At 37.7% G+C, this 16939-nt stretch overlaps 1 protein-coding gene across 1 annotated transcript; it reads left to right on the plus strand.

Annotated features, from left to right (window-relative positions):
* The first annotated feature begins 10844 nt into the window (after positions 1 to 10844).
* LOC113686456 (uncharacterized) lies at positions 10845 to 16882 on the plus strand. Its single transcript, XM_089192454.1, has 3 exons — positions 10845 to 11668; positions 12612 to 16444; positions 16571 to 16882. The coding sequence occupies exons 1-3, from the start codon at positions 10900 to 10902 to the stop codon at positions 16880 to 16882; spliced, it is 4914 nt and encodes a 1637-aa protein (XP_089048580.1). The 5' UTR covers positions 10845 to 10899.
* Positions 16883 to 16939: the final 57 nt, after the last annotated feature.

The following is a 16939-nucleotide window of genomic DNA, read 5'->3' on the forward strand; positions in this document are numbered from 1 at the left end:
ACACGTATGCTATGTAAAATAAACAGAAAGCAAAGATAGTTTGTGTCTAAGTTAAATATCTATGATAAAATTGATAACTGCATGATTATAATAAAACTAAAAGACGTTCAATAAGGCTGAATGTTATTTGGTAAAACGAAAGGATCTTCCGTTTTTCTAAGATGTGTGTTATCTACACCTTATCCGATGGCTTAATATATAATACGCGAGGATATTGTGCGAGTTGCGTACGGTATTTTTACGAGCCCAAAGGGGCGATGAATTGAAAAATTTGAGCAATGAGTAGGTCTGGGCATATTATATCTTAAACAATCGAATAACGGATTTATTATCCCTCTGTTATTTTACTTTTAGCAATTGAATTTTAACTTTGCAAAACACATCCTACGGCCCTATCTGTGCATCTGTGCATCGATCGTCTAATAAGGAGTATGCCAAAGACGAAAACAACACCAACGAAACGATCAAGGTGTTCGTTGTGACCAACAAAAAAATCACTCGTGCTTAGAAGTTCGCTTCTCTTAAATTCAAGCCTGAAAACAAAGATAAATCAAAGCTTGAATCCTTCAATTACGTCATTTTATTGCTGTTCATTTCTGCCCTGTTCTACATTCTATTACAGTGGCGAATTTTGCGCGTTCTTAAGACCTTATTTGGTAAAATTACATGGTTGTGGAATAATAAGTCAGAGTATCTACTATGCAAAATGTGCATGCATGTTTTATATATCAGAGAAAAGGAAGCGGAAGATGTTTAACCGATAATCAACATTCTTGCTTTTTTACTTATTTCACATAGAATAAGCGTATGCAGTATAACAACGAAATACGGGCCTTAGATCTTTTGTCCACAAAGAGCCTTCGCAACAAGACACCAAAGGAATTTGAAAAAATTAAATGCCTCAGGAAAATTTTTATTTGAAATACTGTATACTCAGAGTGTTTTACTGATACTACAACGGGACTTCTTTATTGAAACTGAATTAAAACTGATCCTATAATAAGTTTAAGGAGATTTACATTAACCGCTTTCGGTTTTTAACTGAATAGACATGCAGTGTTAAAAATAGAGAAAACATAAAGATAGTCAGTGGGGCAGAAGCTTTGTGACCCCATACTGATTTAATGTTTTGGCATTATCAGGGTTAGTGAGCGGAAAAGAATTCAGTTCGACAACAAGGCTAAGAAGGATCAAGACTACGGATCGACAGTATCGTTCAGCTTGGATTAAGTTTTGAATTGTGCGATCTAATCGAAGATATTCAAGGCTCTTCCTTTCCCAAAAGAGCTTCAAGTAACTGCAATACGACAGGTATGTGTAAATATTTAATCAAGCAGTATAAATGAAAATACACTGCAATCCCGCCGAGTGGTTAAGAGGAAACAAAAATTATTCAAATGTGCTGAAGAATTGTTTTTCGTTGACTCTGTTATGAATAACATTTTATCGCTTTGAGACCATTCAGTAAAGAGAATTCGTATAATCCGTTTGTTAAAAGGTAATGAGTTTATTACTCAATGCTTATAGGAAGAGCAATTCAAAACAGTGATAGTTGTGAACATGTATTCAAATACATCTCGACCGCTGACTTTCCCCCAAACAAAATTCCCAAAAAACCGATGCTGCAAAGGGTAATCATCTTCATCGGATGAAGTTGATTATAAAGTCACAAAAATTAGGTTAAAAGTATAAGTGTATTTAAAAGCACTACGGGTATTCATGCATCTCCGTGATCTTTTGGTGCCACAGAATATTTTGGCAAAGTTAACTTGTTTTGAACAGTCCAATAGATTCCAATGTGAATCACTCGTACGTGCCCAAACAGGTCACTGCACTATTTTGCATCTCTGTAGCACATAATAACGAGTTGTACAAATTAACTCTATTTATAACATAGAGGGCAAAATTATTGAATGCTTATTGGCTCAGATAGAGGCCGTTTTCATTTCATTTGTTAACTGCCCTCAGGCAATTACCAAAACTTAGAAAACATTAAAAAAAAGTCTCAACTTTGCCTAGAAATGTTATCATTTCATTGATGGCGAATGTTTTTCATCAAGGTTGCTTTCAGTGCTTTGGCGTTATTCATGTACAGAAATAAAGTTTTATTAAGCTAATTCGTGCGTTTTACAATTCATTGACGCTAATTGAAGACTAAAATAACGTGCTTAACAACGTGTGTTGTTTATCATCTTAATAAAAGAAAACTTTGTTTAATGTTTTGGCATTATCAGGGTTAGTGAGCGGAAAAGAATTCAGTTCGACAACAAGGCTGCGAAGGATCAAGACTACAGATCGACAGTACCGTTCAGCTTGGATTAAGTTTTGAATTGTGCCATCTAATCGAAGATATTCAAGGCTCTTCCTTTCCCAAAAGAACTTCAAATAACTGCAATACGACAGGTATGTGAAAACATTTGATCAAGCTGTATAATTAAAATACACCGCAATCCCGCATAGTGCTTAAGCGGAAACACAAAATTATTCAAATGTGTTGAGGAATTGTTTTTCATTCACTTTCACCAGCTAGATATGAAGGTCTTTTGAGAACAAAATGTCCAATGCGCATGTTTCGATGTTTTGTTGCTTACACGTATGCTATGTAAAATAAACAGAAAGCAAAGATAGTTTGTGTCTAAGTTAAATATCTATCTAAAAGACGTTCAATAAGGCTGAATGTTATTTGGTAAAACGAAAGGATCTTCCGTTTTTCTAAGATGTGTGTTATCTACACCTTATCTGATGGCTTAATATGTAATACAGGAGGATATTTTGCGAGTTGCGTAGTATTTTTACGAGCCCGAAGGGGCGATGAATTGAAAAATTCCAGCAATGAGTAGAATGTCTGGTCAAATTATATCTTAAACAATCGAATAACGGATTTATTATCCCTCTGTTATTTTACTTTTAGCATTTGAATTTTAACTTTGCAAAACACATCCTACGGCCCTATCTGTGCATCTGTGCATCGATCGTCTAATAAGGAGTATGCCAAAGACGAAAACAACACCAACGAAACGATCAAGGTGTTCGTTGTGACCAACAAAAAAATCTCTCGTGCTTAGAAGTTCGCTTCTCTTAAATTCAAGCCTGAAAACAAAGATAAATCAAAGCTTGGATCCTTCAATTGCGTCATTTTATTGCTGTTCATTTCTGCCCTCTGTTCTACATTCTATTACAGTGGCGTATTTTGCGCGTTCTTAAGACCTTATTTGGTAAAATTACATGGTTGTGGAATGATAAATCAGAGTATCTACTATGCAAAATGTGCATGCATGTTTTATATATCAGAGAAAAGGAAGCGGAAGATGTTTAACCGATAATCAACATTCTTGCTTTTTTACTTATTTCACTTAGAATAAGCGTATGCAGTATAACAACGAAATACGGGCCTTAGATCTTTTGTCCACAAAGAGCCTTCGCAACAAGACACCAAAGGAATTTGAAAAAATTCCATGTCTCAGTAAACTTTTACATGAAATACTGTATACTCAGAGTGTTTCATTGATACTACAAAGGGAATTCTTTATCGAAACTAAATTAAAACTGATCATATTATAAGTTAAAGGGGGTTTACATTCTCAGTAAACTTTTACATGAAATACTGTATACTCAGAGTGTTTTATTGATACTACAACGGGACTTCTTTATTGAAACTGAATTAAAACTGATCCTATAATAAGTTTAAGAAGGTTTACATTAACCGCTTTCGGTTTTTAACTGAATAGACATGCAGTGTTAAAAATAGAGAAAACATAAAGATAGTCAGTGGGGCAGAAGCTTCGTGACCCCATACTGATTTAATGTTTTGGCATTATCAGGGTTAGTGAGCGGAACAGAAATTCAGTTCGACAACAAGGCTAAGAAGGATCAAGACTACGGATCGACAGTACCGTTCAGCTTGGATTAAGTTTTGAATTGTGCGATCTAATCGAAGATATTCAAGGCTCTTCCTTTCCCAAAAGAGCTTCAAGTAACCGCAATACGACAGGTATGTGAAAACATTTGATCAAGCTGTATAATTAAAATACCCTGCACTCCTACCGAGTGGTTAAGAGGAAACAAAAAATTATCCAAATGTGCTAAGAAATTGTTTTTCGTTGACTCTGTTATAAGTAACATCTTATCGCTTTGAGACCATTCAGTAAAGAGAATTCGTATAATCCGTTTGTTAAAAGATGTAAGATGTAAAAACATGTATTCAAATACATCTCGACCGCTGAATTTTCCCCAAACAAAATTCCCAAAAAAACGATGCTGCAAAGGGTAATGATTTTCATCGGGTGAAGTTGATTATAAAGTCACAAAAATCAGGTTAAAAGTATAAGTGTATTTAAAAGCACTAAGCGTATTGATGCATCTCCGTGATCTTTTGGTGCCACAGAATATTTTGGCAAAGTTAACTTGTTTTGAACAGTCCAATAGATTCCAATGTGAATCACTCGTACGTGCCCAAACAGGTCACTGTACTATTTTGCATCTCTGTAGCACATAATAACGAGTTGTACAAATTAACTCTATTTATAACATAGAGGGCAAAATTATTGAATGCTTATTGGCTCAGATAGAGGCCGTTTTCATTTCATTTGTTAACTGCCCTCAGGCAATTACCAAAACTTAGAAAACATTAAAAAAAAGTCTCAACTTTGCCTAGAAATGTTATCATTTCATTGATGGCGAATGTTTTTCATCAAGGTTGCTTTCAGTGCTTTGGCGTTATTCATGTACAGAAATAAAGTTTTATTAAGCTAATTCGTGCGTTTTACAATTCATTGACGCTAATTGAAGACTAAAATAACGTGCTTAACAACGTGTGTTGTTTATCATCTTAATAAAAGAAAACTTTGTTTAATGTTTTGGCATTCTCAGGGTTAGTGAGCGGAAAAGAATCCAGTTCGGCAACAAGGCTGCAAAGGATCAAGACTACAGATCGACAGCACCGTTCAGCTTGGATTAAGCTTTGAATTGTGCCATCTAATCGAATATATTCAAGGCTTTTTCTTTCCCAAAAGAACTTCAAGTACCTGCAATACGACAGGTATGTGAAAACATTTGATCAAGCTGTATAATTAAAATACACCGCAATCCCGCCGAGTGGTTAATCGGAAACACAAAATTATTCAAATGTGCTGAGGAATTGTTTTTTATTGACTTTCACCAGCTAGATATGAAGGTTTTTTGAGAACAAAATGTCCAATGCGCATGTTTCGATGTTTTGTTGCTTACACGTCAAATAAACAGAAAGCAAAGATATTTTGTGTCTGAGTTAAATATATATGATAAAATTGGTAAATGATTATAATAAAACTAAAAAACGTTCAGTAAGGCTGAGTTTAACCGATAATCAACATTCTTGCTTTTTGACTTATTTCACATGGAATAAGTGTATGCAATATAACATTGAAATACGCGCATTGGATTTTTTGTCCACAAAGGGCCTTCGCAACAAGACGCCAAAGGAATTTGAAAAAATTCCATGCCTCAGTAAACTTTTTACTTGAAATACTGTATACTCAGAATGTTTTATTGATACTACAACGGGACTTCTTAATCGAAACTGAATTAAAACTGATCGCATAATAAGTTTAAGGGGGTTTACATTAACCGTGGGAAAAAACCGCTTTCAGTTTTTAACTGAATAGACATGCAGTGTTAAAAATAGAGAAAACATAAAGATAGTCAGTGGGGCAGAAGCTTTGTGACCCCATACTGATTTAATGTTTTGGCATTATCAGGGTTAGTGAGCAAAAAAAGAATCCAGTTCAACAACAAGGCTGCGAAGGATCAAGACTACGGATCGACAGTACCGTTCAGCTTGGATTAAGTTTTGAATTGTGCCATCTAATCGAAGATATTCAAGGCTCTTCCTTTCCCAAAAGAACTTCAAGTAACTGCAATACGACAGGTATGTGAAAACATTTAATCAAACTGTACAATTAAAATACCCTGCAATCCCACCGAGTGGTTAAGAGGAAACAAAAAATTATTCAAATGTGCTGAGGAAATTTTTTTTATTGACTTTCACCAGCTAGATATGAAGGTCTTTCAAGAACAAAATGTCCAATGCGCACGTTTCGATGTTTTGTTGCTTACACGTATGCTATGTCAAATAAACAGAAAGCAAAGATAGTTTGTGTCTAAGTTAAATATCTATGATAAATGTGCTGAAGAATTGTTTTTCGTTGACTCTGTTATGAATAATAATAACATCTTATCGCTTTGAGACCATTCAGTAAAGAGAATTCGTATAATCCGTTTGTTAAAAGCTAATGAGTTTATTACTCAATACTAATAAGAAGAACAATTCAAAACAGTGATAGTTGTGAACATGTATTCAAATACATCTCGACCGCTGAATTTCCCCTAAACAAAATTCCCAAAAAACCGATGCTGCAAAGGGTAATGATTTTCATCGGGTGAAGTTGATTGTAAAGTCACAAAAATCAGGTTAAAAGATAAGTGTATTTAAAAGCACTACGCGTATTCATGTATCTCCGTGATCTTTTGGCGCCACAGAACATTTTGGCAAAGTTAACTTGTTTTGAACAGTCCAGTAGAATCCAATGTGAATCACTCGTACGTGCCCAAACAGGTCACTGCACTATTATGCATCTCTGTAGCACATAAAAACGAGTTCATTTGTTAACTGCCCTCAGGCATGAAATTAGAAGATCCTCGCAGCTAAGAACACTACTGAAACTAGTAGTTGTAGGTAGCCCTCAGGCAATTACCAAAACTTAGAAAAACGTTAAAAAAAGTCTCAACTTTGCCTAGAAATGTTATCATTTCATTGATGGCGAATGTTTTTCAGCAAGGTTGCTTTCAGCGCTTTGGCGTTATTCATGTACAGAAATAAAGTTGTATTCAGCTAATTCGTGCGTTTTACAGTTCATTGACGCTAATTGAACACCAAAATAACGTGCGTAACAGCGTGTGTTGTTTACCATCTTAACAAAAGAAAACTTTGTCTTGTAAAATTAAGGATTAATATCACTTGTGCTTTCAGAAGTTAAAGAAATTGCCCAAGTCGCACAATCTCTAAACCTTCTGAAAACACACGTGGAATTAATTTTTGATTTTACGCGGCCCTTTGCGATTACCTATGATAGCCATAAGATCAAAATACCACAACTAACTTTATACCATTTTATCGGCAACCGAAACTGACAATCACCAGACTGCATCTATGCAGCCTCGCTCCTATCGCAGAAGCTGAAAGATCCAGAAAGTCAAGATAGAAACAAATGAATCCTTGATAATCATCTGACAGACAAATAGACTAAATTTGCCCTGGGCGATCACAGCTATTTGTGAAGAACATAGCTTAGTATTTTAATGCCAATCCGAACACCTGAAGATTATCAGTAATTGTGATCGTTGTTAGAACAATTTTTACACATTTTTTATTTTGTTCCGGTAAGAAATCGAATCAATAGGCTGTCTAGGTAACTCGTACAGTCACCTAACAACAAAGCAAATTGGAATAAATGATCATTATTAGCTCCCGCAGGACGCGCACAAAATTCGTCAAATTTATGCGCTGCAATCCAATTTCTCAATTATGTTTGCATTTTTACGTAATCCTGTTTGGTCAGAATAAATATTATCTTATTAAGATAGTATTTTCTATAGTACACAGATTTTCTTATTATTTTATGTTTGTTATCATGGAAGCTACAAAACTCTTTCATTGGGTCAAAGCCATCTACTTGTCAACAATTTTTCTACTATAACTGATCGTTCCTTTATTTGCTTATCACAAAAGGGACACATTACTTCGTCCAATTCATCATGAATTCATTTATTACAATACATTATATTATTATATGAGATTATACGTTTATTACTGGGTTTTATTGTTGGTTGCCTCAATCTATAACTTTTCTTTTGTAATATCTCTTCTGCTTGCAATATATTACCATCTGTAAAATGTCTTGTATTACCCTGGTCATTAAAGTAATAAGCATCATCGTCCAGTTCACTATCATCTATAAAGCTACCATCATAATTATCACTACTAACTTCGTGCCCCCTAGTGATTTAATGTTTTGGAATTATCAAGGTTAGTGAGCGGAAAAGAATTCAGTCCGGCAACAAGGCTGCAAAGGATCAAGACTACGGATCGACAGTATCTTTCAGCTTGGATTAAGTTTTGAATTGTCCGATCTAATCGAAGATATTCAAGGATCTTTCTTTCCCAAAGGAACTTCAAGTACCGGCAATACCACAGGTATGTGAAAACATTTGATCAAGCTGTATAATTAAAATACACCGCAATCCCGCCGAGTGCTTAAGCGGAAACACAAAATTATTCAAATGTGCTGAAGAATTGTTTTTTATTGACTTTCACCATCTAGATATGAAGGTCTTTTGAGAACAAAATGTCCAATGCGCACGTTTCGATGTTTTGTTGCTTACACTTATGCTATGTCAAATAAACAGAAAGCAAAGATAGTTTGTGTCTAAGTTAAATATCTATGATAAAATTGATAAATGATTAAAATAAAACTAAAAGACGTTCAGTAAGGCTGAATGTTATTTGGTAAAACGAAAGGATCTTCCGTTTTTCTAAGATGTGTGTTATCTACACCTTATTCGATGGCTTAATATATAATACGCGAGGATATTTTGCGAGTTGCGTAGTATTTTTACGAGCCCGAAGGGGCGATGAATTGAAAAATTCGAGCAATGAGTAGAATGTCTGGCAAATAATCGAATAAGGGATTTATTATCCCACTGTTATTTTACTTTTAGCATTTGAATTTAACTTTGCAAAACACATCCTACGGCCCTATCTGTGCATCATATCGATCGTATAAGGATTATGCCAAAGACGAAAACAACACCAAAGAAACGATCAAGGTGTTCGTTGTAACCAACAAAAAAATCTCTCGTGCTTAAAAGCTTGCTTCTCTAAAATTCAAGCCTGAAAACAAAGATAAATCAAAGCTTGGATCCCTCAACTCTACCATTTGATTGCTGTTCATTTCTTCCCTGTTATACAGTCTATTACATATATGTTATTTGCCGGCTGGGAGGTCCGTATAGTGAAAAATGTGACCGAGGCCTTGAAAATGAGGGTAAGGGTAAGGGTACGATTCATTCACGTACGAAGATTTACCTCTGTTCATTAAGTAAACGGCCAGGAAAGTAATTGTGAGTAAATTCAAATTTTTTGTTTTGAAGTTGTGAGAGTTTGTTCGTTTGTTTGCTGCAACGGCGTGTGTAAATCTGGTCTTTCCTCCACAAAAACTAAATTCGAACGGCACACTCCAACGAGACACAAGGGGATTTAATGCGGCCTTTTCTCAATAAATTCCTTCAGTTTCTGTTGTGCAATTTATGGTGCAAATGTCCAAATTGAATGGACTTGGAAAGACTCACCGAGAGCGTATATTTATTGTCGAACTGAAATGAAAACTTCGCTCGCTCTTTCACTACGAACAAATTGTTTGAGAAAGTTCAGATATTAAATGAATGAAAGTTCCATTTTTCAGTTTACCTGTAACCAAATACCTCACGTTTTAACTTTCTAGGTCCTTTTACGAATGATTAAAATCAATTGCAGACGGTTTTTAGGCCGCTTGTCGACTAACGTAATGACACTATTGCTTATACAAATTCATTCTGAAACCAAAACCAAATTTTTTGTCAACCAAAGTGATTTGATAGAGAGAAAAGAGAGGATTCAGAAGTTATTTATCGGCTTAAGGTAGTGACCGATGTGTTTGCTTAAAAATACTGCCCAGCCGGCAAAACAAGATATATTTATGAAAAATGGCAGCGAAAGTTGAGATGTACTCGGCGACTCACGAAAGCGTTATCATGGCCCGTGGGTAGAGATAGGAAAATACTAACCGGGTAAAGAACCAATCAGATTGCAGGATTCGTTACTGTGCCCTCTAAAAAAAATAAATTGGGGTATTTAATGGTCCACAGCCGCACCTGAAGTAAGAACAAATTAAGCAAACGAGAAAACCGACAAATAAGAAAAAAAAAAGAAAACAAATATATTGCCATTTTTTTCCTTTAAAAGACTAAAATTCAGGTGAACTTGCCCTTATTTTGGTTGAAGTATGTTGTCGTTTTCCAACACATGCGTGATAATGGAATCTACTATGATTTGTACTTTGTGACCGAATTTAATTCTTACTGAATTCCGGAGTATCTTTTATAAAAGCATTCTTTTGATTGGTTTCGTTTCGTTCTTAGCTATCCTGCAACCTTATAAACAGTAATTATTATCAATATACGCGACCAAATAGAAAATCGGCCTCTTCAAAACACACGCTCAGCGGGCCCTAAAAGACTGACAGCGGGCTGCTAATGCATTATCAGCTCTACAGCTGATCCGTTAACTTTGTGATGATTCTGTTACCAGCATGGACATTTTTAAGGTTAACTTTGTGGTATGCCTATTATTTATAGACGATTTTAAGCATTTTTTCGGTAATTTTCAATAAGTTCACTGGACTGAGTTGATTCTTTAATAGCTTGTTCAATCAACACTTACATGATGATTTGAAGTGACTTTGAATTCGTCATTCACTTAGCTTGTATTATTAAAACTCGCATTCTTGATATCATTTGGCCTTGTTTATTGATAATAATGATAATGACATGACTTTTTTCGGGAATATTGTTTATTTGCGCCCTTGTAGTGTACTACAAGGGCGCAAATAAACAATATTCCCGAAAAGAGTCATGTTATTCCCTTATTGTTAACAAAAGGCACATATTAAAAATAACGCTTCTTTTATAAATCAAAAGGAAACGTTTGTTCAGAGAATCCATCCGTGCAAATAACTTCCGGCTTTTTTTTTGTTTTGTTACTTGTCAGGTTTTACAGGCAAAGACCTGAATTGAGCAAGATTCCGCGACACCCGATCGTTGAGTAGAATGGCCTTACAACCATTTACGAATGAACGATTGAATTGTCTCAAGTTTGCTCACATCGTGCTAAATGAATTTCCTAAAGCATTACGGCAAACTTTTAAACAGAAGTGGAACAAGACCTATGAGTTACTTAAGCCCTGGGATGACTCTGATGATGTACGTAACTTGTTCTTAAGTACTGAAGGTGGAAAATCCAATGTACCCACACATCTCTCCTATGATGAATGGGACTGCACAGCCCTGTTCCAGGCGACCATCTATGCGCGCTCCTTCGCTTTGCCAGATAGTGAAGGGCATCACAGGACACTCCATGATTTGTACTTGAAGTCTCTTAACTTACCACGTAAGACTTTCCATTCCTCTGTGGTTAGTCCGACTGGAGATGAAGCAGAAACCTTTGCACTGGCGATCGATCAGCTTCGTTTGTTGAGGAATACGCTCTGTCATGTAAAGAACTCCGAAATGGACAAAACAGAATTTGATGAATACGTTCAACGCGCTAAAGACGCGATTAAAACCCTCAGAGTTGATACTGCCCCTATTGATGCTGTTGGAAGTTTGGCTGAGTCCGACTTTCCCACCGAGAAAGTTAAGAAGTTAGAAAATGACAAAGAAAAGCTTGTTGAAGTTTTTTGTGACTTGCAGCTCTTACAGAAATCTCAACACGATGAGCTAAAGCAGACAATCGCAGCTAGTGAAGGAAGAATGACTGACAAGATCGACGAGTTAAGCCAAGAAATGAAAGGCCTTCTGAGGAAGCCGCAAAGTCCAGGTAAATAGCAAATTAAAACATTTTTTTGTGATTCTAATTTATCCAGAACTCAAACCGCGCATTCATCGGGTTTCACCGAGCGATTTGGTGATGTTAAGTACCTTTCTTTTCGCGCCACTCATGATTTGATTTTCTTCACAGTCGGTGTATAGTCTTCTATGTAAACGACAGACGAAGCGTTCTCTCTGAAAAAAAAAAGAAATTTTTGTGACGTGGCAAAAAGGGACTGCATGGAAAACTACTCAAAATTTCATTTCTCAAAATTTTATAATTTTTTTTCTGAAGTAGAAATACTGCTACACCTAATTTATTCATTTCAGTGCCATTTATCAGCGCGAAATGAGGATAAACTGTGAAAATAGACCTTCGGGATCTCATATTAATTTCAATCTTTTCTGCTGAATAACGCATCTATGCCAGAGGTTGTATAATTAAATCTGTATAAATAGAAAAAACAAAAAAAGCCTCGACTCTGCTATGTTTTGTCAAAGATTGATTAAACCGTTGTGATTACAGCCACGAAGGAGGGATAAAAAGTACTCAACTAAAAGTGGTGTTTCTCTATACACCTCTTTCATGCTATCGCCACCTCCCGCTACAGAATAAAGCGCAGTCGAGTCTTCTTTATTTGTTCTGTTCAGAGGATTTTGAGGGGTCTCAATGGGGTGATAGCTTTAACGGCTAGCGGTTAAAATTTCTGTCGATTTACGGCTAACAGTCAACATCTTTTCATTCTTTCCACCAGAAAATTTTTTACGGTTAATTTTTTTTACGACTAACGGTTAAAATTGTCAATTGTTACGCCTAACGGCTAAATTTTTTGGCCGATTTACGGCTATCGTTTAATCCCATTGAGGACCTCTTTTGAGTGCATACTGATTGATCCTATAAAGGCCGCTGCTTTAATTACATTATCCTTGTTTAAAACCAACTTTCTTTGTAGGATTTAAACCAGGTTTTTCACGATTGAATCTTCCTTCTCACTTTACTGGCCGTGAAAATGAATGTGAAGAGATTATTGGTCACTTGACTTCTGTGTCGACGCAAATCGTATCAGTCTGGGGGTCACCAGGGTTTGGAAAGACGTCTACTGCAATCGCTGTGGGTCACCGGCTTCAAGAGAAGGATATACCTGTCTACTTTATCTCACTTCGCGGGCTTAATTCAAAAGGTGGTTTAACGTCAGAATTACTCAGCCACTTTCGAACTGATAAATCAGCAAAGCAGGGTTTAGAACCTGAGCATGAAATTGGTTTCATTTTTGAAAGGCTATCGGATCTAAGTGTGTTGATTCTTGATAATGCCGATGATTTGCTTCAATGTGGCCTGCCAGGTGTGAAAGATGAGACCTTGAATCTGCTGAAAGGTATTCTCAACCGCAGCGAAAACGTCAAATTTCTCTTAACTACTCGGGAGCCAATGGCCTATTTGAGTATGTCTCTACAGGGACACAAGCCCATCAGAATCCGAGAACTCGACAAGTCATCCTCCAATGCTTTAGTGACAAAGTTACTTCCAAATGCAAGCTCTTCTGACGTAATAAAAATTGTGCGGATGTGCGGGAAGGTGCCCTTAGCCATTCTGTTGTTGTGTAAGTCGCTCTCTGACGATTCCGTCCAATGTAGTGCAGATCTGGATGAATTAATGCTGTATGAAAGTAGCCTACTTGAGTTTCTGGACAACCCAGAATATCCCAGTGATGCAAGGCTTAAAACTCTATTTGAATCGTCTTTCCAGAGACTGTCTTCGCAGGATCAAGAAGCACTGGTGTCTTTGAGTGTTCTTTCAGAATCATTTGATCTTAAGGTTGCTACAGCTGTTTTAGGACTAGAGAGATCCACCAAGACTAACGAAGTTTTGAGAAGACTGCAAGAGAGGGCTCTCATAGATAGATGTTCCAATTCGGACAAATTCTCCCTTCACAAACTTTTACAATCCTTTGCAAAAGACAAGGGTGAACGTGAGATGGAAGAAACAATTTTGATTGCGAACACTCGCTTTTTATTATTCTACATTGACTTGGCTGAGAAACTGAATGAGATGTTCCTGACAGGACACTCCATGAAAGCGTTGATCGAGTTCTTCGACAATGAAAGGAACATTGTAAAAAGTTTGATGGATGGTTGTACAAACTACAGGGCAGCGGGCAGAGTTTTTCAAGTTTTGGCAAAAGCAGAGTTTTTTCTTGCCACTGCTTTTTGCAACAATGAACTTAATTTTGACAAGATTTTTCAATCAGCAATTGAGGCAGCTAGTCAGCTTGGACGAAGTGTTCTCCACAGACAACTTCTTCAATCCAAAGCCTTTGGCTATATGACTTGGGGAGGAGGTGGGAAAACAATGCTGTTGCTTTCAGAGGCCAAGAGACTTCAAAGTTTAACCACTACTATTTGTCCAGAAGAGAGAGGCAAGCACTTGTGCTACTCTGGCATCTATCAGCTCGTGGTAGGAAAGACGCAAGATGGAGTTTGGAGTTTAAAAGAAGCTATTTCCCTTCTGAACAAAACTGCTGAACACAAAGTTCTGAGACTTATGATACTTCAAATCCTTGCTATTTACTATCGATGCACAAAAGGAGATTACGAGATGTCAGCCACGTTCTACGACAGAGCAGTGCAAGAATGCAGAGAGGCAGGAGACATACGTCTGTTAGTAATTCCGGATAATAACGGAGAAGCAAATCATTGGGACGAACGCAGAGTACCCTCAAGTACAGAATATCTTGGAAACGAACCCATTGAAATTGAAATGATCTATCTTGTGGTCAGCGCAATTAAAAAGATATGTGCAACTGAAATTACAGATTTTTCGATCAAGTTACTGCTCAGAATACTTCAAGGCATCGAGTCAACCAATGAAATGGCAAAACCTGGATGGTTTAAATTTCAAGCAAACGCAATTACTATGCTGAGTACGTTTCATAGGTATCAGGAAGGTTTATCACTAACTCAGAAACTAATAACCTACTACCTAAATTCACTGCAGAAGGGAACGACAGGCGAAGAAAACGTTACCTCTAGTCTACAAAAAGAAGCTCTAGCAGAGTGGTATTTGCTACAAGGGAAAACTCAACGTTGCCTACGTCACTTCTCAGAAGCTCTCGCCTCAAAACAGCATGCTCTTACCATCATCTTAGAACTCTTCGGTGAAGAAAATGTAAAGACTGCCGATGTATACTCAGAATTAGGGTTTACAAAATACGAACTAGGAGATTACCCCTCAGCCGCAAAGTCCCACGAGCGTGCACTTAACATCAGACAAAAGGTATTGGGTGAAGATCATGAGAAAACCGCTCACAGCTACTGCAACTTGGGGAGTACCCAATATATGCTTAAGGATTACACCTCAGCCACTGAGTCACACAAGCGAGCACTAAACATCAGACAAAAGGTATTGGGTGAAGATCATGAGAAAACCGCTCTCAGCTACAATGAGCTGGGGGTTACCCAATATGTGCTTAAGGATTACACCTCAGCCACTGAGTCACACAAGCGAGCACTAAACATCAGACAAAAGGTATTGGGTGAAGATCATGAGAACACCGCTCTCAGCTACAATGAGCTGGGGGCTACCCAATATGTGCTTAAGGATTACACCTCAGCCACTGAGTCACACAAGCGAGCACTAAACATCAGACAAAAGGTATTGGGTGAAGATCATGAGAACACCGCTCTCAGCTACTTCAACCTGGGGACTACCCAATATGTGCTTAAGGATTACACCTCAGCCACTGAGTCACACAAGCGAGCACTAAACATCAGACAAAAGGTATTGGGTGAAGATCATGAGAACACCGCTCTCAGCTACAATGAGCTGGGGGTTACCCAATATGTGCTTAAGGATTACACCTCAGCCACTGAGTCACACAAGCGAGCACTAAACATCAGACAAAAGGTATTGGGTGAAGATCATGAGAACACCGCTCTCAGCTACTTCAACCTGGGGACTACCCAATATGTGCTTAAGGATTACACCTCAGCCACTGAGTCACACAAGCGAGCACTAAACATCAGACAAAAGGTATTGGGTGAAGATCATGAGAACACTGCTGACAGCTTCTTTTACCTGGGGAATACCCAATTTGAGCTTCAGGATTACACCTCAGCCACTGGGTCATTCAAGCGAGCACTAAACATCAGACAAAAGGTATTGGGTGAAGATCATGAGAACACCGCTCTTAGCTACAATGAGCTGGGGGTTACCCAATATGTGCTTAAGGATTACACCTCAGCCACTGAGTCATTGAAGCGAGCACTAAACATCAGACAAAAGGTATTGGGTGAAGATCATGAGAAAACCGCTCACAGCTACTGCAACTTGGGGAGAACCCAATATATGCTTAAGGATTACACCTCAGCCACTGAGTCACACAAGCGAGCACTAAACATCAGACAAAAGGTATTGGGTGAAGATCATGAGAACACCGCTCTCAGCTACAATGAGCTGGGGGCTACCCAATATGTGCTTGAGGATTACACCTCAGCCACTGAGTCACACAAACGAGCACTAAACATCAGACAAAAGGTATTGGGTGAAGATCATGAGAACACCGCTGACAGCTACTTCAACCTGGGGCTTACCCAATTTAAGCTTAAGGATTACACCTCAGCTACTGAGTCACACAAGCAAGCACTAAACATCAGACAAAAGGTATTGGGTGAAGATCATGAGAACACCGCTGACAGCTACTTTAACCTGGGGATTACCCAATTTGAGCTTCAGGATTACACCTCAGCCACTGAGTCATTCAAGCGAGCACTAAACATCAGACAAAAGGTATTGGGTGAAGATCATGAGAGGACCGCTGAAAGCTACTTTAACCTGGGGATTACCCAATTTGAGCTTCAGGATTACGCCTCAGCCACAGAATCATTTAAGTGAGCACTAAACATCAGACAAAAGGTATTGGGTGAAGATCATGAGAACACCGCTGACAGCTACAATCAGCTGGGGCGTACCCAATATGTGCTTAAGGATTACATCTCAGCCACTGAGTCACACAAGCGAGCACTAAACATCAGACAAAAGGTATTGGGTGAAGATCATGAGAACACCGCTCTCAGCTACTTCAACCTGGGGACTACCCAATTTAAGCTTAAGGATTACACCTCAGCCACTGAGTCACACAAGCGAGCATTAAACATCAGACAAAAGGTATTGGGTGAAGATCATGAGAACACCGCTCTCAGCTACAATGAGCTGGGGGTTACCTAATATGTGCTTAAGGATTACACCTCAGCCACTGAGTCATTTAAGCGAGCACTAAACATC

Source organism: Pocillopora damicornis, chromosome 13, assembly GCF_964200805.1.
Source record: "Pocillopora damicornis chromosome 13, jaPocDami1.2, whole genome shotgun sequence".
NCBI lineage: Eukaryota > Metazoa > Cnidaria > Anthozoa > Scleractinia > Pocilloporidae > Pocillopora > Pocillopora damicornis.

Coding starts and splice junctions, on each gene's coding strand:
- LOC113686456 (XM_089192454.1), top strand. CDS start 10,900: ATGGCCTTACAACCATTTACGAATGAACGATTGAATTGTCTCAAGTTT. Junction 11,669..12,611: donor GAGGAAGCCGCAAAGTCCAG/GTAAATAGCAAA, acceptor CTTTCTTTGTAG/GATTTAAACCAGGTTTTTCA. Junction 16,445..16,570: donor CACTAAACATCAGACAAAAG/GTATTGGGTGAA, acceptor ATCAGACAAAAG/GTATTGGGTGAAGATCATGA.